The sequence below is a fragment of the Thalassophryne amazonica genome, chromosome 16 (genome assembly GCF_902500255.1).
Source record: "Thalassophryne amazonica chromosome 16, fThaAma1.1, whole genome shotgun sequence".
Lineage (NCBI taxonomy): Eukaryota > Metazoa > Chordata > Actinopteri > Batrachoidiformes > Batrachoididae > Thalassophryne > Thalassophryne amazonica.
Window position 1 is genome coordinate 17,522,246 of NC_047118.1, and position 27,474 is coordinate 17,549,719.

Sequence of the window (27,474 nt, forward strand, 5' to 3'; positions counted from 1 at the left end):
TGTACAGGGAATGCTTGCGTTAGCGTGTCTCCTTTCATTATACTAGGCTCATGTACCAATTTATTCTGTCTTGTTTTGACTGCAGTGCACTTCACAAACTCAGTTTTTAAGATTATGAGTAAAAATGAAGTCAAAATAAGTTTTTATCTGATCATCAGTCCCATCTCCAAAACATGTGGTATGACAAGACTGTATTTTTAAAAATTCTGTAAACTATTTTCATATGCAGTGTTTTGAGCATTTTAAAACTGGCCATAGAAATAAATGTTAATTAATTTGTGAATTATGCTTTGAATTCATAATCATACACCAAACATGTTTGCAAAAATAAATAACTAAAAAAAAAAAAAAAAAACAGTATGATTACTGTTTCACACAGGGATGAATGTGGTGAAACACACACAAAAAAAGCTGAAACCCAAATTGCGCCCCCCCACCGGCAGGGGATTAACACTTTAAATTTACAAAACTGTATTTCCTCCATTTGGCCACATTTACTGAAAGAGAAACTTCCAACTTTGTCAGCCTTATGCACCACAATGGCTTTTATTATTGTGGATGGACAGACGGACAGACACACACACTTCAATTTTAAAATGAGTACTTAGTATCATTGTTACTTCAAACCATACTACAACAGTATCATGCATTATTATCACTTTACCGAGGCGTTGCTAGGCCGGTATCATAGATTTACGTTGATGCTACCTGGCTATACCCGCCCGCTGTGCAAGAACTGTCCGCAGAGGGGAAAAAAAACTGTCTGCAGAGCAAAAGATGAAAAGGCAAGAAGTGTGTTTTGGTCCCAATATGGATATTCCGGATGATTTTCTCATGGACAGTACGACAATGAACAGCAACTAAAGCAGCCAGCTTGATGAGGACGCACTGCCGAATTTGGAGAGCAGCACGCACCAGCCGACACGACAAAAGTTAAAGTGAAATAAAGTAAAGTTTAAGTAAGTCAAGTTTATGTACACGTTACGTGTTGTGTATCTCAGTAAAAAGTGATAATAATGCAAATAACATGCATTTGTCGTGCGGTATGGAACTATACTACGGAACTATAAAATTATATAAATAAAGCCATATTCATTGTGCAGGTAAAAATACTTTCTTTTTTAGCACAAGTGATAAGAGTATAAGAATTTTCACCTGTAAGTGGTGTGGGGTGTGTACAAGTAACGAGCAGGGAATTCCAGCACTTCTTTGGTTGGGCGGACACGCAGGTCTGGATAAGGTTTCACATGAAGCAGCTCCGGTGACAGACAGTAGTGAGGCGAGTCGGGAGCAGGAGAAATGTCAATCTTCAGCTGGGCTGAGGTTCAAAATAAATCATGGATACACAACAGCAGCAACCAAAACAGGGAATCAGTGATTGTCCATAAACCTTTAAAGCGGTACAACATAAATCAGAGCAGTACACAGAATAAAATAACTTGTGTCTGAGCATGTCCAGCTAACCTGTGACAGGCCTCAATCGCCTGAGTACAGAGGATGGCCGGCGCATATCTGCCAGAAACTTGTAGAGGTCCTCATCGCTGAGTCTGTCACCCTCCTTCATACGCACATACAGAAGAGCAGAGTTTGCACTGAGATTACAAAAATTAGATTACAGAGCCCTAACAACAAAACTGTCACTGTCAAAATACAGAAGAATGACTGTGTTTCCTTTAGGATTACCTTGTTGGCTTGGTTGTGAGGGCTGCAAGCCCTGACCACCGGGTGAAAAACAGTATCTTAACTGAGTGTGGCCAAGACAAACTCTCATCAACCCATACATATTTTAATTCAGGAAAACTTTGGCTTAGTGGACTTCACTTAAGTGGCTCAGTGCTGTATTACAAACCTGTCTGTGTCTTTGGATAAGGCACTTAATTTGCATTGTTTCAGTCCACCCAGCTGTAAAAATGGAGAAGTAAATGTGAAATACTGGCATAGTAGAGTTCTATGCTTTTTATTCTTTAATTCATTTTATTAGGAAATGGAGCGTGCCACAGCCTCAACTTTAAGGCTAGTGGCTGGCGATCACCTCAGTACTTCCTGTTTTCTTGTGGTTTAATGCTGGCAAATTATACTGCATTTCTTGTCTTTCTGATGCCTGATTCTGTTTTTCTCTCTGTTTAAGGTGCAGCTCCATCCAGAGATGGGTGTGGTATTTGTGCTGAAAACCTTCCTGTCCTGTGCAATAACAGCATTTCCTGTATATTCATTTTGTGAATTGTTCTGTAATTTGTCTGTAGCATGGCCCAAGCAGAGGGTCACCCCTTTGAGTCTGGTCTGCTTGAGGTTTCTTCCTCAGAGGGAGTTTTTCCCTTACCACTGTTGCTCTGGGGGTTAGACCTTACTTGTGTGAAGCACCTTGAGGCAACTCTTGTTGTGATATGGTGCTATATAAATGAAAATAAATTGAAATTGAAAAATTGAAATGTAAAGCGCTTTAAGCATTGCTCGACTGAAAAGCCCTATAGAAATACAGCCCTTCTATTCGCCAACCACAGTTATGCTGTGACTTTCAGAGTAAAGGTTTTTCTTGTGTTATAACATCTGCTTTTGCTTTTTAATGTGAAGGACATTCAAGAAGATGACTAAACAGCTGCAGTAACAGAAATTATGTTCACAGCAACTCACACATGAATTTTAGAATTTAGAATGTCCTTACAAAAAAAAAAAAAACTTTTCGGCACAAAGCTGGGGGCCACAGGTAAAATATGATGGTCAGTCAGCGATACATATTATCGCTGTATCTGATACAGCTATCAGTTGTATCAGAAAACAGCTGAATAATCTGTTTTCACTTATTTTTGGCCTGTGCTATGCAATAAAGTCCCAAACAGGCAGTGAGGCCCACTGGGTGGGTGTTTATCCCCAGATACCGCAGGGTGAAGCAGATAAGATCCTATAGCTCTGCCCAAAATGAACGGCAGTCCATTGCAGGTTACACCCCCAGCCAAGGCTGGTATCCACTTACAGCCGGTGGACTATGACAATGCAAATGAAGTGTGTTGTCCAAGGATGCAGGCAGGTAGCCTGATGCACACCCCTGGAGTGTAACTCTGGTCTATATATGTGTAGTGCTGACCTATCCCACAGTACCACCTGCTCAGCCTATAGACAGACAATCTATAATAAATTATCCATTTCCTGTCATAATTTAATTAATCCAGACTCCAGGCCCTAGAGAACCTCTTCTGGATTCTGTCATTATTCAACTCAAGCCTACAATACCCACTTTGTTTGTTCACATTTATTTATATGTAAATGGTTGGTTTGCATCCACCTGCAGGTACAGTGATGACAGTAAAGCCATGAGGTTTTTGGCAATAGTACAATTACAAATTATAATTATTCATAAGCATTAGTACTAAAACTCTGACCTGTTTGAAGAAGTTTGTTACAGTCAGGGTTGCCGGACGGAAGGTAGCAAAATTACACATATCGTCACCAACACTCATCCGCTCAAAAGCCTTCTTCTTTCTTTCATTCCATGTTCCAAGACCTTTTCGCTCTACAAAGAGCAGATAGATCATAGAATATTAAAGAGACTTGTTAAAGTGTGACTGGCACATTTGACAGGATTTTCTGGAAATACAGTAAAACTCACTTATAAACTCCTCCTATAAAAATCACCGGACAAAAGCAAAAGTCCCAATGCTTTTGTATGGTTTTAATGTAATAAACAGTGTATATAATGGATTTTGTTTCACAGATTTTCGGTCAAATCGGACAAAACATCCTGTCCAATCACAATGCATTTTCATTAAAACCCCTCTCATGTACCGGACAGAGATAAGACTTTATTGATCTCACAATGGAGAAATTCACATGTTACGTCAGCTCTTAATAAACACACAAGATGAGTGCGAGTAGAAAAAAATGTGCATCAAACAGCGTGTGCAGATAAAGCAATAATAATAATACTTGTAACAATACAATAAAATAAGAAAATGAAGTAGAAATAAAATATATATATATGTGATTAGAATTTAAAAAAAGGAGCATCTTATTTACAATATGTGAAGTAAAGTTTAGATGTGATAAGGTGACACTAGTGCTGGAATTTAAAAACAAGTTGTTATTGCACATGATTTGTAGACATGTTATTGCATGTGGTTATTTCACAGTGTTATTGTACAGTCTGACAGCAGCGGGGAAGAACAACCCGCAGTATAGTTCCTTCTTGCACTGAGGCTGCCTCAGTCTGTCACTGACGGAGCTACTCAGCTCCACTACAGTCCGGTGCAGAGGGAGAGAGGACTTGTCCATGATGGATGTGAACTTGGCTAACATGCTCAGACATGGACCTAAACGAGGCAGGGCGTAATTCAAGGCCAGTGATTATTTACACACTGTAATATGACATTAACTTTCACCCATATCCCTGGGTGTGAGGAACCAAAGAGCTTTACTTCACAGCCCTCTGCATGGCTGCGAACCCTTCCTGCAGCCTGACATGCATCTGGTAAATGATGGAGACTGCAAAGGGCTGTGATTTGTCACTTTTCCGCTTACACTCCTTCCTGTCATATTTTAAACAAGGTTTTTGCAGCGCGTCCACTGAGTATATTTCGATCATGGATCAAATACATTTGGCAGAAAAGTCCACAAATATGACCAACTTCACAACACAAAGTCAGAAAAAGATGCTCAAATGACCTGCAATTCATGGCTGAAATTGTACATACCGCACTGTTGGTTTGGAGGTTGAAAATTGTGTAAAAAGGTGGAGCTCCTTGAGGGACCAATTAATCCAGAAAAAGCCGCTGTTCCTGTGGCAAATTGCATAAAGACGTGACGGACAACTTTAAAGGGTCACGCGCACATGATATGTTTGCATGGCCACAGAGCTGGAGAAGCATAAAGCAGGCTTCAGGATTTTAAGGTACCACTCCGCAGCGAACTTAGAAAAAGGAGTGACGCAACCAAATGTAATAGTTTTAATGCACATAATGTCCCACGCTTATTTAAGGCAGTTTCTTATTTTTATCAAAGTTTTGGCCTGGTCATTAAATGAGGCAGGTCCTGATTCAGGATTCCAATAGATTGTTTGACGCTTCCTGACTGTAACTATCCATCCATCCATCCATTTTCTTCCGCTTTATCCGGAGTCGGGTCGCGGGGGCAGCAGCTCAAGCAAAGCCGCCCAGACCTCCCAATCCACACACACCTCGCCCAGCATCTCCGGGGGAACCCCAAGGCATTCTCAAGCCAGCCGAGAGACACAGTCCCTCCAGCGTGTCCTGGGTCTTCCCCGGGGCCTCCTCCTGATGGGATGTGCCCGGAACACCTCTCCAGCGAGGCATCCAGGGGGCATCCGAAAAAGATGCCCGAGCCACCTTAACTGGCTCCTTTCGACATGGAGGAGCAGCGGCTCGACTCTGAGCTCCTCCAGAGTGACCGAGCTCCTCAACCTATCTCTAAGGGAGCGTCCAGCCACCCTGCGGAGGAAACTCATCTCGGCCGCTTGTACTCGCGATCTCGTTCTTTCAGTCATGAGCCAAATCTCATGACCATAGGTGAGGATCGGAACGTAGATCGACCGGTAAATCAAGAGCTTTGCCCCCATGCTCAGCTCTTTCTTCACCACGACGGTCCGATACAGCGACCGCATCACTGCAGATGCTGCACCGATCAGTCTATCGATCTCATGCTCCATCCGTCCCTCACTCGTGAACAAGACCCCGAGATACTTAAACTCCTCCACTTGAGGCAAGGACACTCCACCGACCTGAAGAGGGCAAAGCACCTTTTTCCGGTCGAGAACCATGGCCTCGGATTTGGAGGTGCTGATTTTCATTGGATGCTTCACACTCGGCTGCAAACCGCCCTAGTAACAGATTTGGTCTGTTTTATACATATAACAGATTTCAATTATAACGGACAAAATTCGCTGGTTCACCTGAATCCATTATATGCGAGTTTTACTGTAGTTGAATGCTCTCTGTACTTCCATGTGCGAGAGACTGTATGGAAGTTGAGAATGTGGTTGGCGATGGCCGTACCAGAATCAGAGTCAGGTTCCAAGCGATCCAGACCTCCCACACTGCTGACGATGTTAAGTAGGTGAATGGCCGTCCAGGCAAAAGGCATACGAAATTGGCCAAGACGACTGCAAGACTGCTCTGCCTGCTGACGCAGTTTCTCCAGCTTCTCCTTGTGCTGAACATGGCCAAGAGTAGGCAGGCATTAAAAAGGCAACACAAAAATATATTGACAATAAAATTACTTCCCACTGCCAAAATGGCTCTGCCAAAGAGAGGTTGGTAGACAGTGCAGTGGTCCAGACAGAACTGAGTAATGCTTGTGACCAGACGGTAACAGGGTTCCACTTGCATGCTGGCTGCCAGCCCTGAGCTTTGCAACAGTATAAAACAAGCTTTTGGCTGGCTTACCTTAGAAGAATCAGATTCTTTCATGACCATGTAGGGCTCACAGCATTCTCCAATGTCTCCTTGTTGCAGCACTTTCTCGAGCTGAAACATTTAAACACCAGATTTTGCAATCATCTGGTAAATTTAGCTAAAATGCAATATGTATGTATAGCACGTATGTTTAAATAATTATTTGTATGTCAAAGCCATGGGGCTCATTGGAGCCAATGCTTATATTCAGTTTCTGTAGTGTAAAGTAAGAGTCTGTACAAGGGTGGTGGCCAAATGGTTAGTGCACTTGGTTTCAGTGCGGAAGGTTCCTGGTTCAAACTCTAACCCCTGCCACATTTCTCCATGTAATGTGGAGTTGCGTCAGGGAGGGCATCCAGTGTAAAAGTTGTGCCTATTCAACATGCCGATCCACCTCAGATTTCCTGTGGCGACCCCAAGTGAAAACAAGGGAGCAGCTGAAGGGACTTACTAAGGTAAGAGTGTGTGACTCCACTTGGATGAGATGTTAGGTCATCACAGATCAAAAAAGCGAGACAACCAAACAAACACCACCACAAACCACCAGTCTTTGGCTAAGCAGTTCAACTGTCTGATGACTATTAACTATTATGTTTACAGATGCAATGAATATGCAATTTGTGGTCCAGAAAATAAGGTAGGTTTTTTGTTTTTTTTTTGTTTTTTTTTGGTGGTCAGAGGAATTTAGAATATCCAGAAGAAACCCAAGTCAACTGAAAGGAACTGGGTCTTCTTAGTGTCAAGCAAGAATCCTAACCGCTGTGTCACCATGCTGCCATGAACATCACTAAACTACAATGTAATAAATAAAGGCATACCTTTATGACTAAGAAAATATCAGGAGAAGGGTAAGTGATGGAGAAAATGGCAGAACGTGCCAGTGTGGAAATGGCTGTGTGAGGCGTGTGAGGTTTAAGCAGCACTTTCATCTGATCAGAGTTCAGGTCAAAGTAGAAATTCTCAGAAATCTGTGGGAGGGAGGATTCAGATAAGAGGAGAACAACAGAAATGGAGGGGTGGTGGGGAGTGGAGTAATGGAACAACAGAAATGGAGGGGTGGTGGGGAGTGGAGTAATGGAAACAAAAAAGGTATTTAATTCAGTTTTGAGTCTGTGATTTAATCCGTAAGACCACTTAGACCTTCTGAGACAAAGGAAATTCAATTAGTTCAGCATGAGCTCAACATGATACAAGCAGTTTGCAGAGCTGAAGTCACTGTTGAAATATTTACTCTGAAACATGAAACATTCTCCAGCAAGAACGTACCTTCTTCTTTTCCCTGATGTCATACAAGGCAAGTGTTCCAAATATTGGCTCAATTTCTATTTCAAATCTGAAAAACAAAATAAATTTTAAATAAGCAAAACAAAGAGGGCCTTGAGAAGTGAGATATGAATTTATCATGATAGTGATTATATTTCAAATGAATCACTTTAGAGAAAGACACTTGACCAAGATCCTCTGGCCACAGTGTTCCTTGGGTACTTCAGGGACAGAGCATCTCTCTACTGCTTCATCCTGCAAAAGAGAAGTCACAGCTGTGTAAAACACTCACCCCAGGATAACATTTACACAGATGCCATAGAAACACAGTGGTATGGTAGGCACAATGATGATGTGTACACGGAAGCGAGAAGTAGTGAAGCGACAAAAGAAAGAGATGCAAACAAGCCCTGAGAAGTGGGTTTCTAAACATTCACTTCATGGAAACATTTGGTAACTGACTAAAAGTAATTTATGAATATTAACAATTCTAGCAAGAGAATTTTAGATGTTGCGATCAATCTGTGCAGTCAGTACAATGATCTTATTTTCCTTTCACTTTGTCTTAATGACATTTGGGTGACAACAGCATGCTTTTTACTCAGGATTGTTGCATAAACTCAATGACATCTGCTTTTTGCTTGTTACAAGTAAACAACTGATTTTTCAACTTTCTCTACATCTTTTTTCCTATTTTTGTGGGGTCAACATGTGTGCCAAAGGTTGAGCAGTTTGAAGTTCAAGTCTTGCTCAAGGACAAATCCTAGCAATCTAGGATCAAACCTGGTTACCTTCTAGACAAATTGCTCTAGTGCACAAGCTACAATAAACCCTGTTCTCATACAAACCAATGAAGATGTAACAAACCAGTTCATATTGTATATAAAATAACAGTTTATTATTTGAGTAAAACGTTTAATAGAGACAGATACAGGCTTTCATTCTGATACAAACCTCATCAGGAGAAGAGTACAGACCGAGCAGGTCAGAATGGCGCCCCTGCAGGCGACTCTCTGTATTACGTCGGTCCATATCTTCTGCAACTGTTGGTTCCAGTACAGATGGCAAGAGGGCATCAGGTGAGGAGTTCTTCAGGTCGAAAATACTGGAGGCCCAGCTGCCCCGAGGTGTCTCATCAAGGGAGACTGACCTCCGCTTTGCGTCATCCTGCCTCCCACAAGAGTGAGATCATATTTATTTTTATTATGACAAAGATGTCAGCCCTGACTGCAGAGGGTGGTGACTGTTTCAAAGATAAGGAGAAATATTGACATTACACCCACAAAAGCAGAGTGAGAGGGTTAAGTGCCTATATATATATATATATATATATGCTGCCAGTGGGGCAAAACAGGTTAATCACTGGCAATTTAATGATCCATCTTTTTGTTTGGTTTTTAAAATAGCGTATTTTCCAAATTATGTGTTACAGCAGAGTATTAGTTGCATTTGTCCAAACAAAAGCATCAATAAGTGCAAAAAGCATATATATATAAGTCACACTGGTCAGTATTTTTGAAAGGCGGTGCTACTGCTTAGTGCAACTAGTAAATGAATTTAATCTAAGCATTATTCGTTTATAATACAAACCCTGCATTAGCAAGCAGATAATAAGCTAATTATTGTTACTGTCTGAGGCAAAACGATATTGAGAGGAAACTACTTCTTGATGCCACTGTAAACAAAAACATCCAACCTGCAGATGCATGTTTACCTCACAAAATGTAAATAAACTTTTGAAAACAATTATACATCTTTAAAACACAATAGTTAGCCTTACCTTAGCCTAGCTATCCTCCTCGTTACAGGTTCGGTTGTCCCACAAAGTGCAAACAAGTGGATTGCCAGCAGTATGAACATTTTTCTCTCTCTTCATTCAAGAGCATGGTCTATCAGCTTGAGAACATGATTTTTTAAAATTTCACTCATTCTCCAAGACTCAGTGTATCCTCCTCATTGTTTTTTTGGTAGGTGGCATCCAGCTTAATGGTGCATTACCACAACATTCTGCTTTGGAGTGTGGATCAGACAGTACCTCATTCAAATCAGTATATAGGAGGAGCTTCAGTTGTCCCATGTGTAGACACTGCCATGTTTTAGCCATAGATGATAATGTAGTGTATTGTTATTATTATTATTTTTTTTTTACACATAAGTCACTTTGAAATACAAGCTGCACACTGTAAATTATCGGGTTCTTACCAAGATAAAAAAAAAAACAACTTAGATTTACAAGTGTTAAATTTATTTAATTTTAAGAGTTATTTATTTTTTTTAATTGTTCAACTTTATACTATAATCTTAAATCAAGAAATCTTGTCAAGTGAAATTATCTTGCTGCATGGACAGAAATTTCACTTGTTTTGAGTACCTTTTCCCTCAGATTTAGTGTCTTTTTATCTTGTTTTTAGACACCCCTTTTTGCAGTGCAGGACCAGCCACACATGCAAGTTAAAAACAAACATACCAAAACTAAATTAATTAATTAATTCATACAATACAGTAATGGCTTCAAAATTCTGACATAAGCAAACTCCAATGTATTAGTTTTACAAATAAGCCAGTAAAAAATAAGCACTTTATGTACAGTACACACAAATTTAGTTTAATAAACTTATGAAGTTGGCCATTGGTTAAGATAATGAGTCTTTCCTACAGCGTCAGCTACCTGATCGTCATGGCGCTCAGCAGCAGCAGCTTCGTCCAGTTCAAAGGTCTGTTTGAGTAACCCGCGCTGTCTCTCCCTCTGACGTTCAGAGCTGTGGGGGGTGCATGTGGTGCTGTAGCGCTGATACCTACACAAAATTTATTAAAACGTTGCAGCATGGAAAAGATATTACTACAAAAGAGAGCAAACCAGAAAAATTAAACAAAAATTAAGTTTGTACAATACATTTGCATTTGGTACAACATCTGACACCACTTACTTTCTTTGAATGATGAGCCAGTCATCTGTGTAGACGGCCAAGGCATCTCTCACTCTGGGATCCAGCGTGCTACATAGAAAAACTTATTAATAATTGAGCACAGCAAGGTTTTAACATTTATGCTCACTTGCTGTTAGACAGAATGGCTTTGTTCTTATTTGAAGGGATGTTTGTCTTCCATTACAGTGACATCAACCCTGTCTGTGTGTGTGCGGGGTGGGGGGGATTTAACAGTGGGAAGTGTGTGAGAGAATGTGTATTGGTGTTTTTTGGCTATGAGCAGTTACACGTACTCCTCCTCCTCAGGAAGTGGGGGCTCTAGTGTTGTGCACTCTTTATCCAGCTGGAGGAGCTCCAGGTCATCCTGTGGGAACTCCGTCAGCTGTCTGAGGAGGCCAGGCTCTACTGCAGGAGCGTGACTGCTGACATACTCCTCAAAGTCCACAGGCTCAACCACTTCGGTCAGGGGTAACTGTCAATCAACAAAAGACTGACTTGTAAATAGTTACGGAGTCATCATTGTGCCCAATACTAATCTGATCTGTAGGATCAGAATGAGTTACAAGGCAAAGAGACAAGATACTTCAAATGTCATAGACGATGACGAAATTTAAGATACTGACATGGTGAAAGAAAGACCCATGTCGTGCTGTTGCGTGAATCAAAACATGCTTGTATCAGGGCACCTAAAGTTCTTAATGGAGGTGAAGTGAACAGGTCTGGCTAGGAGCCGTCAGCAGCTTTCATATTCAGGCGATACCGCAAGATATATATATATATATATATATATATATATATATATATACACACACACTCAACAAAAATATAAACGCAACACTTTTGGTTTTGCTCCCATTTTGTTTGAGATGAACTCAAAGATCTAAAACTTTTTCCACATACACAATATCACCATTTCCCTCAAATATTGTTCAAAAACCAGTCTAAATCTGTGATAGTGAGCACTTCTCCTTTGCTGAGATAATCCATCCCACCTCACAGGTGTGCCATATCAAGATGCTGATTAGACACCATGATTAGTGCACAGGTGTGCCTTAGACTGACCACAATAAAAGGCCACTCTGAAAGATGCAGTTTTATCACACAGCACAATGCCACAGATGTCGCAAGATTTGAGGGAGCGTGCAATTGGCATGCTGACAGCAGGAATGTCAACCAGAGCTGTTGCTCGTGTATTGAATGTTCATTTCTCTACCATAAGCCGTTTCCAAAGGTGTTTCAGAGAATTTGGCAGTACATCCAACCAGCCTCACAACCGCAGACCACGTGTAACCACACCAGCCCAGGACCTCCACATCCAGCATGTTCACCTCCAAGATCGTCTGAGACCAGCCACTCGGACAGCTGCTGAAACAATCGGTTTGCATAACCAAAGAATTTCTGCACAAACTGTCAGAAACCGTCTCAGGGAAGCTCATCTGCATGCTCGTCGTCCTCATCGGGGTCTCGACCTGACTCCAGTTCGTCATCGTAACTGACTTGAGTGGGCAAATGCTCACATTCGCTGGCGTTTGGCATGGAGAGGTGTTCTCTTCACGGATGAATCCCGGTTCACACTGTTCAGGGCAGATGGCAGACAGCGTGTGTGGCGTCGTGTGGGTGAGCGGTTTTCTGATGTCAATGTTGTGGATCGAGTGGCCCATGGTGGTGGTGGGATTATGGTATGGGCAGGCGTCAGTTATGGATGAAGAACACAGGTGCATTATATTGATAGCATTTTGAAAGCACAGAGATACCGTGATACCGTATGGCCCATTGTTGTGCCATACATCCAAGAACATCACCTCATGTTGCAGCAGGATAATGCACGGCCCCATGTTGCAAGGATCTGTACACAATTCTTGGAAGCTGAAAATGTCCCAGTTCTTGCATGGCCGGCATACTCACCGGACATGTCACCCATTGAGCATGTTTGGGATGCTCTGGACCGGCGTATACGACAGCGTGTACCAGTTCCTGCCAATATCCAGCAACTTCGCACAGCCATTGAGAGGAGTGGACCAACATTCCACAGGCCACAATTGACAACCTGATCAACTCTATGTGGAGATGTGTTGCACTGCATGAGGCAAATGGTGGTCACACCAGATACTGACTGGTATCCCCCCCCAATAAAACAAAACTGCACCTTTCAGAGTGGCCTTTTATTGTGGACAGTCTAAGGAACACCTGTGCACTAATCATGGTGTCTAATCAGCATCTTGATATGGCACACCTGTGAGGTGGGATGGATTATCTCAGCAAAGGAGAAGTGCTCACTATCACAGATTTAGACTGGTTTGTGAACAATATTTGAGGGAAATGGTGATATTGTGTATGTGGAAAAGTTTTAGATCTTTGAGTTCATCTCATACAAAATGGGAGCAAAACCAAAAGTGTTGCGTTTATATTTTTGTTGAGTGTATAAAATAAACAAATTATTAACCTCGCTTGCTCTGCCTGTATGGGAATTTCAGACCTCAGTGTTTATAGCACGGACCTCACTAATGCCCGGCCTGTACTTACACCTTGGTCTGATATTTTCCCGTACAGACCCCATGCTCAGTTAATAATCTTTTAATGTAACAAAATACATTACAAATATTACAAACACCATGCACAAACAGCCATTACTTCCCCATTTTTATGTTCACAATAACAGCTGAAGGAACAACACTAACAACCTGCATTACTTGCTATCAAATTGAAAAAAGCCCATTGCTAGTGGATAGCCAACAGTGACTAACAACTGTCTGTGTCTTATCACCAGATCATAGAAAAGTATTCCTTAAATATTGTTGGAGTAATTACAATCTATACCTTTCCTCAGTTTCCCTACCATCTGAAATTCTTGCATATTAAAATAGGGTGACTCACAGGATGGTGTGCAGCTCCTCTCTTCTTTGAAAGTTGAGGAGAGCCATAATCTCTGGACACTTGCTTTCGGACCTCTGAAGCCACCGTCCTAAGTAACAAAGGGAATTTAAAAACAACTACAGATCGTCCAAAAACACACATAATAACTAACATAAGGCTTAAAAAAGTTGCAGAAACAAAACTACAGAGCTGTGAATGGTAGTGGAAGTCCACTTCAGCAGAGCTGCACTAAATCAGCACAAGATGGGAAAGATCGAGTAAACCTTTGCCAGCTTTGAACATGTTCAAAACTCTTGGTACAGCAGCTGAATTTCCAGTTGAATGGTCCCATCCAGACTCAATGGAACTTGCCATCCAATGTTCACCCCGAGCATGATTTTTTTTTTTTTTTAAACTTCAGCACCAACTCTGCCTGAAGTTACATGCTCCGGAAAGGTGAGGGTTAACAGCACTTTTCCTGGATGGTGTGTCTGCTCCGGAGGAAACTCAGCCAGGCAAGAGAAGATATGCAGAGAATTGTAGCTCTTGCCATTAGCCACCAAACTCAGCCACGTGGAAGAGCAGCTTAATGTTCTAAAACTCAAATCACATCATACCCCCACACAACCCTGTGAAAAGGATTTTGCATGAATTTACCTGCAAAAGAAAAAGAAAGCTAGAGAGATGGTTGAGCAAGATTGAAAAGAGTAAAGTCACAGAGTGAGAGAGACTGTTTCTGCACCAAAATTTTGTAAATCAGAGAAATAAACCATTATTGTCTGATTAGTTTACAGCACTTATGTTTTAAAACTCAAATAATACGGTCACAAGTTCTACACTTGTGGCTGGAGAGAATAAGACTGACTGTTGCTGAAATTTGGAAAGCATTTCTTGTGACGAGCATTATTCATACAAAAACGTGTTGTATAATCGGGGTTCTAGCTAGGATAAAATTTTAGCATAGTGGTAATGTCAAGTGAGCGAAGTGACCGAGGTGGGGGAGGGGGGGGGCGCGGGGCAGCTTTTGAAATTTTAAGCCAAAAATTGGTCATTCTAGGGGTACCCAAAGGGGAAAAGCCAGGTACGACAGCCCGAGTCCCTTCATCATGTCCAGGAGGCTGGGTAAGTTTGTTGAGTGGGCAATCTCATTCTGGGTTAGCCAGTACATGGCCCTCAGTGAGGCAGTTGGAGTCCGTGGACATTTTTAAGTCATGACTTAAAACCTATTTTTGTTCTCTTTCTTATGAGTAGTTTTTATTTTATGTTTTATTCTTTTACTTGTTTTTAATTAGGTATTTTAATTTTTTTATTTTTATTTATTTATTTAAATGTTTTATGTTTAACTGTTCTGTGTGAGGCGCGTTGAGGTGGCTTTTGTTGTAATTTGGCGCTTTACAAGCTGATTAAATTAAAATTGAACAACATTTTATTGAGTCTTAAAGTAAATAAATATGAAATTGGTTACTGGCTCCTTAAACTCTGGACATAATAAACTCTTAAACTCTGGACATAATAAACTCTACATGGTGGATCCTTGATCTCTGGACATAAACAGAAATAAAATCTGTTAGTTTTTGTCAAAAAGCATTTCCTTTCAGATGTTATTATTGGCATGAATATGTCTTTCCATAACTATGAGCTGAGCTCTTGCAGCTGTGCTGCACATCAGGTTCTAAAGAATGCAGGGCGTCTCATTTTGGGAGGAAAAAACGTTTTAGTTGATTGTAGCTTATTGTCTGTATTGCAACGTTTGTAAAGAGGTGTCATTTTATTTAAAGCGGCAATTCGTTATTAAGTTATTAATTCTGAGTGGACTCTGTCTCAGCAGAGAGCCGCACAGCGTTTGGAGCTGTGCAAACAGAACAGAGGATGATTCTCGTTTGTTGACTGCAACAAGACAAGAGTCCCAGTTAGTGACTTTAATACACAGAAAAGTGACTCGTGATATTTTAATGGCTTTGAGAGGGGTTAAGAAGCGGACTTACCGCTTGTGAAGAGCAGTGAATCAAAGAGCCACGAGCCATTGAATCGAAGCATTGCTTCATTGATTCACGGTTCAAACTGGAGTTGCGCTGCAGAAACAGTTGATTACAGACCTGTTACGCTGTATTGAAAATAAGCTTAACGGTCCAAAATAATTTAACGGTCCAAAATTATAGCGTCACAGGCCGTAACGCAAGTTTGTGCTAGCTTGAACCCTGTATAATTATTATTAAATCTGCATTCACAGCTGTGGCATAGCTTGCATGGAACAAAGTAGGTGAGTCAAATATGTCTTTTGACACGTTTCCATGCTAGGACAAAAAGAGCGCAAAACTCCTTTTACACAGACATTTGTGTTCACACAATCTTAATACAATCTGAGGTAATTCCTGACTGCTTTACAAAAGGTAAAAGGAGTGAACTAGGTGGATTCACACATTCCATATATGGTGCTGCATTCCTAAGTGGCAAAATAATAAGGATTTCTGGTAATTACATCACCTCCCAAAGTCATATAAAGCCTGTCCTGCCTGAATAATCTACCCAATGTGGTTTATCAATCAATCATACTGCAAGCACAATAAAAAAGGAAATTTTTGCAGCTTTGTGCGTTGCACAATTCATGTTAGATTAATAAAGTGAGAAACCAGACCTGCTTTTTATCTACATGTTGCTGAATGAAATGAAAACCTATTATCCAATTAATACTAATATTATTAAATTAAGTGATGTTTAGTGAGTGGATCAGTATTGTTTGTGTTCAGACTTAATGTGGCTGCACTTCTGCGCTATGACACACTCCTTTCGGACATCTGTGAATTAGGAAGTTTAAGATAAAACATCCTTTTAAAGCAGCTAATCAGCCTTCATTTCACACTAAACTGAATGCCTCTGTATTTCATATTCTCCCATCTTGATCAAAACACCTCTGCATGTTGGGCCAGACCTGCACAAGCACGGCTCAGAGCGTAAAGTGCTTGGCTCTGCCCACACTATCATGTCTCTGTGAGAGAAATATGTAGGGATGCATCAAAGACAAACAGCAACAGGGTGTGCCTGTGTGTTGCGTAGCGTGCTCTCCTATACAAATGGCTGTAGTGTGCATATTTAGCAGCAGATACATCTTCGTATGTACCGCAAACACACCACAACATGGCAATGTCATCACCATTGTGCACGTGTGCATCAGTGCCTTTCGCAAAAGAGTCTTCTATATATATGAGTGCAACCCCCCCTCCACACTAAGTCCTCCACTGTATTTTTGAGGGAGCTGTAACACATATAGGTGATTTAGAAGAGCTACTGACCATCTTATCTCTGTGTGACTGGGGACTAGGGCTGCAGCTATCAATTATTTTAGTAATCGAGTATTCTATCAATTATTCTGGCGATTAATCGAGTAATCGGATAAAAAGTACTTTTGCGTTTTAAAACATTAACAGTCCAGGGCTCTCCCTAAGTAATGGCACAATGTCACTGCGTTATTATTTATTTTTTTACATCTTTACAAGTTTTGAATCTTTCCTGGTGTCAGGAGCTCAGCCAAAGTTGGGCCAAAGTCTTGACATTTTGCTGAAATGGCGATGGGTTGTGGCTTTCTGTTTTTTGTTTTTTTTTTCCCAACTTGTAAAATTTAACCTTTTTATTTATCAGTCAATCAATCAATTTTTTTATATAGCGCCAAATCACAACAAACAGTTGCCCCAAGGCGCTTTATATTGTAAGGCAAGGCCATACAATAATTATGTAAAACCCCAACGGTCAAAACGACCCCCTGTGAGCAAGCACTTGGCTACAGTCGGAAGGAAAACTCCCTTTTAACAGGAAGAAACCTCCAGCAGAACCAGGCTCAGTGAGGGCAGTCTTCTGCTGGGACTGGTTGGGCTGAGGGAGAGAACCAGGAAAAAGACATGCTGTGGAGGGGAGCAGAGATCGATCACTAATGATTAAATGCAGAGTGGTGCATACAGAGCAAAAAGAGAAAGAAACAGTGCATCATGGGAACCCCCCAGCAGTCTACGTCTATAGCAGCATAACTAAGGGATGGTTCAGGGTCACCTGATCCAGCCCTAACTATAAGCTTTAGCAAAAAGGAAAGTTTTAAGCCTAATCTTAAAAGTAGAGAGGGTGTCTGTCTCCCTGATCTGAATTGGGAGCTGGTTCCACAGGAGAGGAGCCTGAAAGCTGAAGGCTCTGCCTCCCATTCTACTCTTACAAACCCTAGGAACTACAAGTAAGCCTGCAGTCTGAGAGCGAAGCGCTCTATTGGGGTGATATGGTACTACGAGGTCCCTAAGATAAGATGGGACCTGATTATTCAAAACCTTATAAGTAAGAAGAAGAATTTTAAATTCTATTCTAGAATTAACAGGAAGCCAATGAAGAGAGGCCAATATGGGTGAGATATGCTCTCTCCTTCTAGTCCCCGTCAGTACTCTAGCGTCAGTTTATCTATTTATTAAGGCGATGGACTGGGTCCCTGCATGAATTTCTTTTTAACACTCTCTGCGATTCAGCCAACGCATTTCATTTTCAGCTGGAGGTTGAACATGCAGCCTCACAGTCACTGTTTTTTTTTTATCATTATTATTTTATTTGAGTTTCCGTGCTTGTGAAGCATTGTGTGTTGCCCAAAAAAGCGAAAATTAAAAAGCTAAACACTTATTGCAAGTCACACAGAAGAAAGAGTGGACTTCCAGAGACTGTCTGTGGCCGGGACGGAGCTGTGTGAGGGCAGTGCTGAGCCGCTCACACCGGGCGGAGAGAGGCAGCAGCCGGCTGCCACGCATAGAGCGGCCAGCGGACGAAACTGTGTAAAAAAAAAAAAAAACACTGCTTTGCTTTAAATGCACAGTAAGCTATTTCAGATGATCAGCGTGGACCATTTTTTTTTCCCTAAAAGGCTTTATGTCACGTTGTAAAACTGCAGCTTTTGTGCTAATATGATTAGCGCTTGCTCTACTTCTTCTTCTGTTTGTTTTTCTGGGGAGCGCCACACACAGACCTGGCATATGTACTGCAACGTTAAACGAAGCTTCGAGGCACAGAATTTGCCTCGAACATTTTTTGTAATTGAATTATTTGAATTACTTGACTAATCGTTTCAGCCCTACTGGGGACTTTCTTTACCAAGACAATGCCAAATCTAGCTGGACTTACATGGCTGATTATTTAAGTTTCAGAGACACATCCACTACCTACAGTCTTCAGCAGCTGGTACAAGTCAAGATGTTGGAGTCCAGCAGCTGAATAGGATGCCAACCAGAACTTACAGACTGGTGGCAAGCTGCCTCCAGGGAGCAGCCACAGAGCCAGAGTGCCACTCCTGGTCTTTATGAACCAACAGCAAATGGGGGAGCTTAAAGAGAGAGACAAAGCAGGCAGAAAAGTCCCCTCACAGACACAGCAGCTGCTCCTCTACAAGCACGAAAATGTCTGTCTCTCATATATACAGACAGCTGCAAAGCTTTAAGATTTCCTAAGCTTTAGCCTGTGCATAAACTGCAAAGGATTTTCCCCTCTTCATTTCATTAATATGAATGGAATGTAGGCCAGAAAAGAAGACCTATGCCCTCCCCTCTTGTCTACAGTCATAACAGCAAGGTCCTTCAAATCTCTGCAGAACTGTGCTTCAAATTCTGATATTTTTCTCCTCAAAAATTAATGTTTATGAACTGACAGTGCAACCTCAAAGTGTTTCTGCGGGTCTACACACCTTTCCTCAAACAGGAAAAGGGAAAGCTCTGGAATTCAATGGTAATAATACAACCATGTCTTTCCCACCCTTTCCTGCGTCCGGCATGAAACAATAGTCAAAGTAAAGGGGGCTCAGGACTTCATGAATGCAACCTTACAGTGATGCAAGCAAGTGATCCCTATGATTTACAGAAGATAACATTGTGAAAACCTAATACAAGCAGTGAAACCAGATCCAGCCTTGAAAGTATCAACTGTACTGACATGATTTTAGCAAGTGTGTCTGTGGTAAGAGCATGCTGTCTGGCAGGTGAACAGTAACAGTTTGCAGTTCTCTTTGTTTTCTCACTGCCTTCTAGAAAAGCAGTATTGCAAGGCTTTAAACAAGTCACTGCCATGAGTGCTGAGATGAAAAAAGCACTCAGCAACTGAATTGCAATCATCATTTTTTTCATTCTGGTGTTTTTTAAAGCCCATCTGCTGCGCAATAAAGGGGAAAAAAAACAAAAGGATGCTACCTGGTTGAACATACTGTATTTGCTCCCACAGATGATTCCACAGGCACCAATGAACTGAAAGCATGCTAATTAAATCAGCCAGTTTATATCCTGACTCGCGAATTCTCTAAGAGTTACACAGATCAGTATTTGCGTTGAATAATATAATAATTATATAATATGACCAAATAGCTGTCCATTACTTTAAAAAATGATACCGAGTTGTGTAAGCGGGGTTCTAGCTAGCGCAAACTTGCGTTACGGCCCATTACGCTATAATTTTAGACCGTTACGTTTATTTTGGACCATTACGCTTATTTTCAATACAGCGTAATGGGTCTATAATCAACAGTTTCTGCAGCGCGACTCCAGTTTGAAGCGTGAATCATTAAATCGAAGCAATGCTTCAATTCAATGGCTCGTGGCTCTGATTTGCTGCTCTTCAGAAGCGGTAAGTCCGCTTCTTAACCCCTCTCAAAGCCATTAAAATATCATGAGTCATGAGTGTGGATTAAAGTCACTAACTGGGACTCTTGTCTTGTTGCAGTCAACCAACGAGAATCGTCCTCCGTTACGTTGGCACAGCTCCAAACGCTGTGCGGCTCTCTGCCGAGACAGAGTCCACTTGGAATTAATAACTTCAAAACGAATTGCCGCTTTAAATAAAATGACACCTCTTACAAACGTTGTAACACAGACAATAAACTACAATCGACTAAAACATTTTTTCCTCCCAAAATGAGACGCCCTGCATTCCAAATGTCCACGGACTCTGACTGCCTCACTGAGGGCCATGTTCTGGCTAACGCAGAATGAGATTGCCCACTCAACAAACTTCCCCAGCCTTCTGGACATGATGAAGGGACTTGGGCTGTCGTATCTGGCTTTTCCCCTTTGGGTATCTCTAGAATGGCCAATTCTTAGCTTAAATTTTCAAAAGCTGCCCCCCTTCCGCTCCCTCGACATTACCACTACACTAAAATTTTATCCTAGCTAGAACCCTGTGTAAGGATAAGTTCATTTTCAAACTTAGTTAAAATTTAAAAATTTTTGGCAATGAAGCCTCTGAACGGTGTAATTACTTTTGTCAGTTGCTTCATTTGTGAGAAACACTTTTTTAAATAAGACGTTAATATGGCAGCTGTCCCAGTGGTTACAAATTCATTGTACACTCAAAATTGCAAAGAAATAAAGCTAACAAGTTATTATTACAATTGTTGACATGTCAGTGAGGAAACACTAGCTCCATGCCACAAAATATATCACGATACCCCAATCATGACTAGATACAGACCATATTTTTCACAGTACGTCACCCTGGAGTATAAGTTGCACGTGCCAAAAATGGCTCTGGTCGCAATGGAGAACAAGTTACAGGGCCTCCCACGCTAATAAAAAACAAATAAACTGTGACTTATACTCTGGAAAATATGGTATCATGATACATACATCACTGTTCCAACTAATTATGTACAATGTAATCTGTGGTGAATGTTTTAACTATGAAACAAATTAAAGTATAAATTGTAATCTTTGATGTTATCTGTTTCATACGGTAAATTTTATGAATCATATAGGATTCTTCTTCAAGGCCATTATTTCTTCTGTGTAGTATCTGACATTTCACGGTATCACAATACTAGTTTATAAAAAGAAGAAGAAAAAAAATATAAGATTCATTACAGACTTGAGAAAACGATTATGGCGAGTCATGATGCACTGTTACAACCCTAATAGCCAGCTCAGTTTACCACTACATTTTCCCTAATGGGCTTATATCAGAACCTCTGTCAGTATTAGGAGTTACATTGGATCAGTTTGTTCATACAGACATAATGCTCAGTAAATAGTCCCCTTCGTTATTTAATAATATTACCAGCAATATATACACATCCTAAAATGTAAGGACATGTTAATAGTAATGCTGTAAAATCTTAACATTTGAAAATACAGGGTGGGCCAATAAAATGTTACCACTTTTTGATTGTACACAAGTTTTTGAAATGAGAACTTATTCAAAATTTTATTTACAGACTTGTAACAGAAGCATCAAATTAACATTTGATACCAAAGCTTTCCCACTTTGTCTCTTGTTTTCTGCACAGTTCAATAATTGATGACATGTTCAATCTACACTCCTCTTCTTTGGATTACAGCTGCAACATGCACATTGAAGTTTGTAATGACACTGCCATACATCTCAAGAGGGATTCTCCAAATTTCTTTTTCATTTTCAGGAATTGATATTCCTGAAAATGAAAAAGAAATCTTTGTTATTTTGGAAATTGTACGAATTAAAAAAGTGGTAACATTTTATTGGCCCACGCTGTATGAGGTTCTGAGTTCATTTTGACTAGCTGTACTGATAGTGTCCATTAGATACCCTTATATTTCATTTTAAAGCGTCTGAAAGTGCCATTTCTCTCACTTAAGACATCAGCCAAAGACAAGCACGTCACTCAAGAGGTTTGATTGCTACTAACATCGGGTCGCATTCAAGAACCACTTGTATGAACTGATTCATTATTAATTGGCTTGCAATGGGTAATCAAACAGAACCCCAGCATTCACTATTTTTCTTGTATTTTGATGTTTTTCAGAGGTGCAATCTAAATTTACAAATGGTTCAGAATGGTCATAGGAGTTAGTCAGATTAGACAACCATGATCAAACCTGTTTTCAATAACTGATTGTGTATTTCATGACTCAAAGAGTTTCCCACTGAAAATCCTACATAAATTACACTTAATTATGTTGAAATTGTCCTCTTAACAATAAAATTTGAACTGTAATGTAAATAAAAATTTCTTCATGCAGCTTAACAATATAACAAATTTTTATTGACTATTCAGTTGTGTAACAGTACAAAACCAATTTAATGATCTCAAACTGCAAAACCACTTATGGTACATGCTTTTCGTCCCTGTCCCTGTTGCAGACTTCCCCTTAACCCCTTCTTGTTGCACTCATTGACTGCTTTACCATGGTAAGACTTTTTATTTGTTTTTATTTTAAAGTCTTTTTCATATTGAAGGATTTCTTCTTTACTTTGGTGATGGTACAACCCTCGAGTGACACAACATTAACAGCACTCACTATTTTTTCCCTGTCCCTTAAAGTGCATATCTCTGGTGAATGAAATGTCAATTGAGTGGACTATTCTTAAAAAAAAAAAATTATGAAAATACTGCTTTATTTTTGGTGCCATATGCCCTGAGAAATTAAGTCATAAACATGGTGAAATTAGCTTGACTTCATCTTCCCCTGATAAACACTAAGAAATGTCTGCCTGTCAGAAAAGCCGACTTCAGTGATATCATGTTAAGAACCGCCACCTCAGACCCATTATTGATACAAATGGGAAACTGGATTTTTTTTTGGACAGTGAATATGTCTAAATAGTGAACAGGTGTGTTTTGGGAGAGTCCATCATAACCAGTCGTTGTGTTTATTAGTTGTGCAGTTTTCCCATGAGTAAGATTTTTGAGGAAGAAGTGGAAATGTTTCATACACACCTCAAGTAAAGAGCAGAGAAATGCAGCCAAGCACAGCCTGAGAAATGTGATACAAAAACTACTATGAGTCTGAGTCGTAGCGAAAGAAGGATTTTATCTGAAAGGTGGGAACCCAAAGACTGAGATAAAGTGACTGCATTTGCAATCTTAATGTGAGAAACATGTCGTGCACACCAGACCCACACCCAGCCGTTTAACAGCGTTACCTGTTTAACGGATCAATGACTGGATGGACAAATGACAGATGGAAGCAACACAAACGTGTCGATCGGTGATGGGGTCTTTACTGACTGTCATGTCTGCCTACAGTGAGGAAAATAAGTATTTGAACACCCTGCGATTTTGCAAGTTTTCCCACTTAGAAATCATGGAAGGGTCTGAAATTTTCATCTTAGGTGCATGTCCACTGAGATAATCTAAAAAAAAAAAAAAAAAATTCTGTAAATCACAATGTATGATTTTTTTTAAATAATTTATTTGTATGTTACTGCTGCAAATAAGTATTTGAACACCTGTGAAAATCAATGTTAATGTTTGGTACAGTAGACTTTGTTTGCAATTACAGAGGTCAAACGTTTCCTGTAGTTCTTGACCAAGTTTTCACACACTGCAGCAGGGATTTTGGTCCACTCCTCCATACAGATCTTCTCCAAATCATTCGGGTTTGGAGTTTCAGCTCCCTCTAAAGATTTTCTATTGAGTTCAGGTCTGGAGACTGGCCAGGCCACTCCAGGACCTTGAAATGCTTCTTACGGAACCCCTCCTTAGTTGCCCTGGCTGTGTGTTTGGGGTCCTTGTCATGCTGGAAGACCCAGCCATGACCCATCTTCAATGCTCTTACTGAGGGAAGGAGGTTGTTTGCCAAAATCTCGCAATACATGACCCCATCCATCCTCCCTTCAATACGGTGCAGTCATCCTGTCCCCTTTGCAGAAGAGCACCCCCAGAGTATGATGTTTCCACCCCCATGCTTCACGGTTGGGATGGTTTTCTTGGGGTTGTTCTCATCCTCTAAACATGGTAAGTGGAGTTGATTCCAAAAAGCTCTATTCTGGTCTCATCTGACCACGTGACCTTCTCCCATGCCTCCTCTGGATCATCCAGATGGTCACTGGTGAACTTCAAACGGGCCTGGACATGTGCTGGCTTGAGCAGGGGGACCTTGCTGCCCTGCAGGATTTTAAACCATGACAGCATCATGTGTTACTAATGTAATCTTTGTGACTGTGATCCCAGCTCTCTTCAGGTCATTGACCAGGTCCTCCTGTGTAGTTCTAAGCTTTCTCAGAATCATCCTTACCCCACAAAGTGAGATGTTGCACGGAATCCCAGACCGAGGCAGATTGACAGTCATCTTGTGTTTCTTCCACTTTCTAATAAATAATCATAACAGATGTCTTCTACCAAGCTGCTTGCCTGTTGTCCTGTAGTCCATCCAGGCCTTGTGCAGGTCTACAGTTTTGTCCCTGGTGTCCTTAGACAGCTCTTTGGTCTTGGCTATGGTGGACAGGTTGGAGTGTGATTGACTGTGTGAACAGGTGTCTTCAAACAGGTGCAGTTAATACAGGTAAAGAGTGCAGAATAAGAGGGCTTCTTAAAGAAAAATTAACAGGTCTGTGAGAGTCAGAATTCTTGCTGGTTGGTAGGTGTTCAAATACTGATTTGCAGCAGTAACATACAAATAAATTATTAAACTAGAAGCACTCAGAGAGTGCAAACCTCCGCCAAGGCCATAGGGTCACTGACCCTAAAGAGATTCCCTCTTTGGCACAGTGATCTATTCAACAATTCAGTGTTACAACCAAAACTATGATACATACACTTTTATTTCCTGTATATTTGATATCCTTGACCATGAAAACATACCACTAGACCTTGGAATCACTTTTATGTCTTTAATAGTTGAAACGTTATTGTATAAAAACGATTATTCAGTAATGGCGGTTTTCTTCTGGATCTAGCTCCATAACATTTGAAGTTACATCAAATCTGATGACACCTTACTGAATCAGTACAGATTCAGCTACAATTTGGTGTTAGTTGTGCATCTCTAGCTTCATTTGTCACCTCACACTGACATTTTCTATTTTCCCTATATTTTTGCATATTCTGGATCACCAGATCCGGAATCCGGATCCGATCATCACCAAACTTTGTTGATTGACAGAACATTTGACTATGTTACACCCTAATTTTTTTCAAGCTTTTCTGCCTTGTTTTTGTGGAGTTAGAAATGTCAAAATGTCAAAATTCCCCAATCCTGCAATGGTGAAGAATCCTTAAAAAAATTCCTGGATCCGGATCGTGATCTGGATCACCAGTAAAATTTAATCACTTGTTCCACTCGTCATTTCCAACCACTCCACAAAATTTCATCAAAATCCGTTCAAAACCTTTTGAGTTATCCTGCTGACAAACAGACAGACAAAAAATGTATTTTTGTCTCTTTCTCTAAAATTGTATATAATAATCATTAGATTATTAATATATAAACAAAAATAAATTTAAGAAATATTACAATTTAAAAACAAATGCACCCGAATGTGATGACAGCTGCAACTGCTTAATGCTAACTTTTAACACTGAAAATGCCAGACATGCTAACACGTTAGCATCAGGATCCGGATCGTGATCCGGATCACCACTAAAATTTAATCACTTGTTCCTCATGTCATTTTCAACCACTCCGCAAAATTTCATCAAAATCCATTCAAAACTTTGTGAGTTATCCTGCTGACAGACAGACAAAGAAACGCGACCGAAAACATAACCTCCTTGGCGGAGGTAAAAATCTTACATTATGATTTCTGTATTTTCTTTTTTAGATTATGTCTCTCACAGTGGACATGCACCTAAGATGAAAATTTCAGACCCCTCCATGATTCCTAAGTGTGAGAACTTGCAAAACAGCAGGGTGTTTAAATACTTATTTTCCTCACTGTATAATGTGGATTATTTCTTTGAAAGGAGATAACAACTATATGGCTGCTGTGTGCAAAGACAGGAGGAGAACTCAGCTGGATACATCTCTCGGGGTATGCATTTATTACTACTTTGTGCTTTTCACTCTTCTTTAGACATATTTTATGTGGGGGTTTATGTCTGAATACAGAATACAGAAAACCGCCCAAATTTACATGCTGTCATAAGTCTGAGCATGAAACTAAGTGGCCTTAGATGTATTGGAGTGACCTTCAGCTAGCTAAAAGTCAGTCCCTAAGGTTACATAATGATTATGGATAAAAATGGCTAGCATTTTAAAAGCTAGTATTGATCAGAGTGAGATATGCACTTTAGCTTCACCGTTTATGCTGTCAACATTGATAAATATTCTTTTGTGGATCTCTGATTACAGAATATCAGCCTCCAACCTTGTATAGTACTAGGGGTATCGGAAAAAAATCGATTCACATCCAAATCGCTATTCTTATTTATTACGATTCTGAATCGATCCAAAATGTCCAAGAATCGATTTTTTAAAAGCTTTTTTTTTTTTTTTTTACATTTTCTTGGCAACGGCTTCTGTACTACAGCATCCCCGCGAGGGGGGGTGGTCCGCCGTGCTTCAAACACTCGTGAGCTGCAGAGTTCAGTGGCTGCAGCTTAGCATGGTGGAAGAAGAGCAAATTCAGCCAGCACCGTCTTTGCTGAAGGCAAATGTTTGGGCGCATTTTGGATTTTCTTATTTGCTGCGTAAGAAGGAGCTTGACATGACTTATGCAGTGTGCAAAATCTGCAAAATGAAAGTCAAGTACTTCAGAAACACTTCAAATCCGCAAGCCCACATGCTACACTATCACCCAGAGCTAAAAGAGCGGAGCAGCGGTCTCTGCCGACTACTGACCAGCGCTTCGCTAAACTGCCAGCCAACTCCAAACGAGCAAAACAGATAAGTAAATTTACATCTAGAATCACTTGATTAACCTTGTGAAGCTGCATTTTCTTAAACATAAACATTTTTTAAGTAATATAACCATTTCTCAGAGCTCTCTGAATCGAAAATCAATTCTGAATCGAATCGTCACCCCAAGAATCGGAATCGAATTGAATCGTGAGTTGTTGTACGATTCACACCCCTATATAGTACCACTTATTTTTCTTCTATGCTAGTCTCTTAACATATGGGGCAGGGCACATAGACTTTATATGGCATTACTAGGGCATTATACTAATGTCCCAGTGACATTCATGATCTTGATGCAAGCCAATTTTATGCAGTTATCAGAAGATAGGTGTGTTTGCCATATCTGGCATGGTACAAAGATGCAATCCCTTGATTGATTTTTTTTTTTTAACAAAATCAACCTAATTCGATTTGCGTTAAAATCTAGCAAATATA

The 27,474-nt window shown here is 40.5% G+C and overlaps 1 protein-coding gene across 7 annotated transcripts in view; it reads right to left on the reverse strand.

Moving 5' to 3' along the window:
* The window catches only part of LOC117528693 (dedicator of cytokinesis protein 7-like), a 74,429-nt gene that overhangs the window by 36,334 nt on the left and 10,621 nt on the right, over positions 1–27,474 (reverse strand). For all 7 annotated transcript variants that reach the window (XM_034191330.1, XM_034191335.1, XM_034191333.1 and 4 more), the window contains exons 2-14: positions 13,466–13,553; positions 10,885–11,063; positions 10,592–10,660; positions 10,333–10,459; positions 8,619–8,831; positions 7,834–7,919; positions 7,668–7,734; positions 7,220–7,369; positions 6,393–6,473; positions 6,003–6,159; positions 3,378–3,508; positions 1,465–1,558; positions 1,156–1,318 (exon numbers count right to left, since the gene is read on the reverse strand). In XM_034191330.1, the coding sequence (XP_034047221.1) occupies positions 1,156–1,318; positions 1,465–1,558; positions 3,378–3,508; positions 6,003–6,159; positions 6,393–6,473; positions 7,220–7,369; positions 7,668–7,734; positions 7,834–7,919; positions 8,619–8,831; positions 10,333–10,459; positions 10,592–10,660; positions 10,885–11,063; positions 13,466–13,553 (1,605 nt within the window). The remainder of the gene's footprint in view (positions 1–1,155; positions 1,319–1,464; positions 1,559–3,377; positions 3,509–6,002; positions 6,160–6,392; positions 6,474–7,219; positions 7,370–7,667; positions 7,735–7,833; positions 7,920–8,618; positions 8,832–10,332; positions 10,460–10,591; positions 10,661–10,884; positions 11,064–13,465; positions 13,554–27,474) is intronic.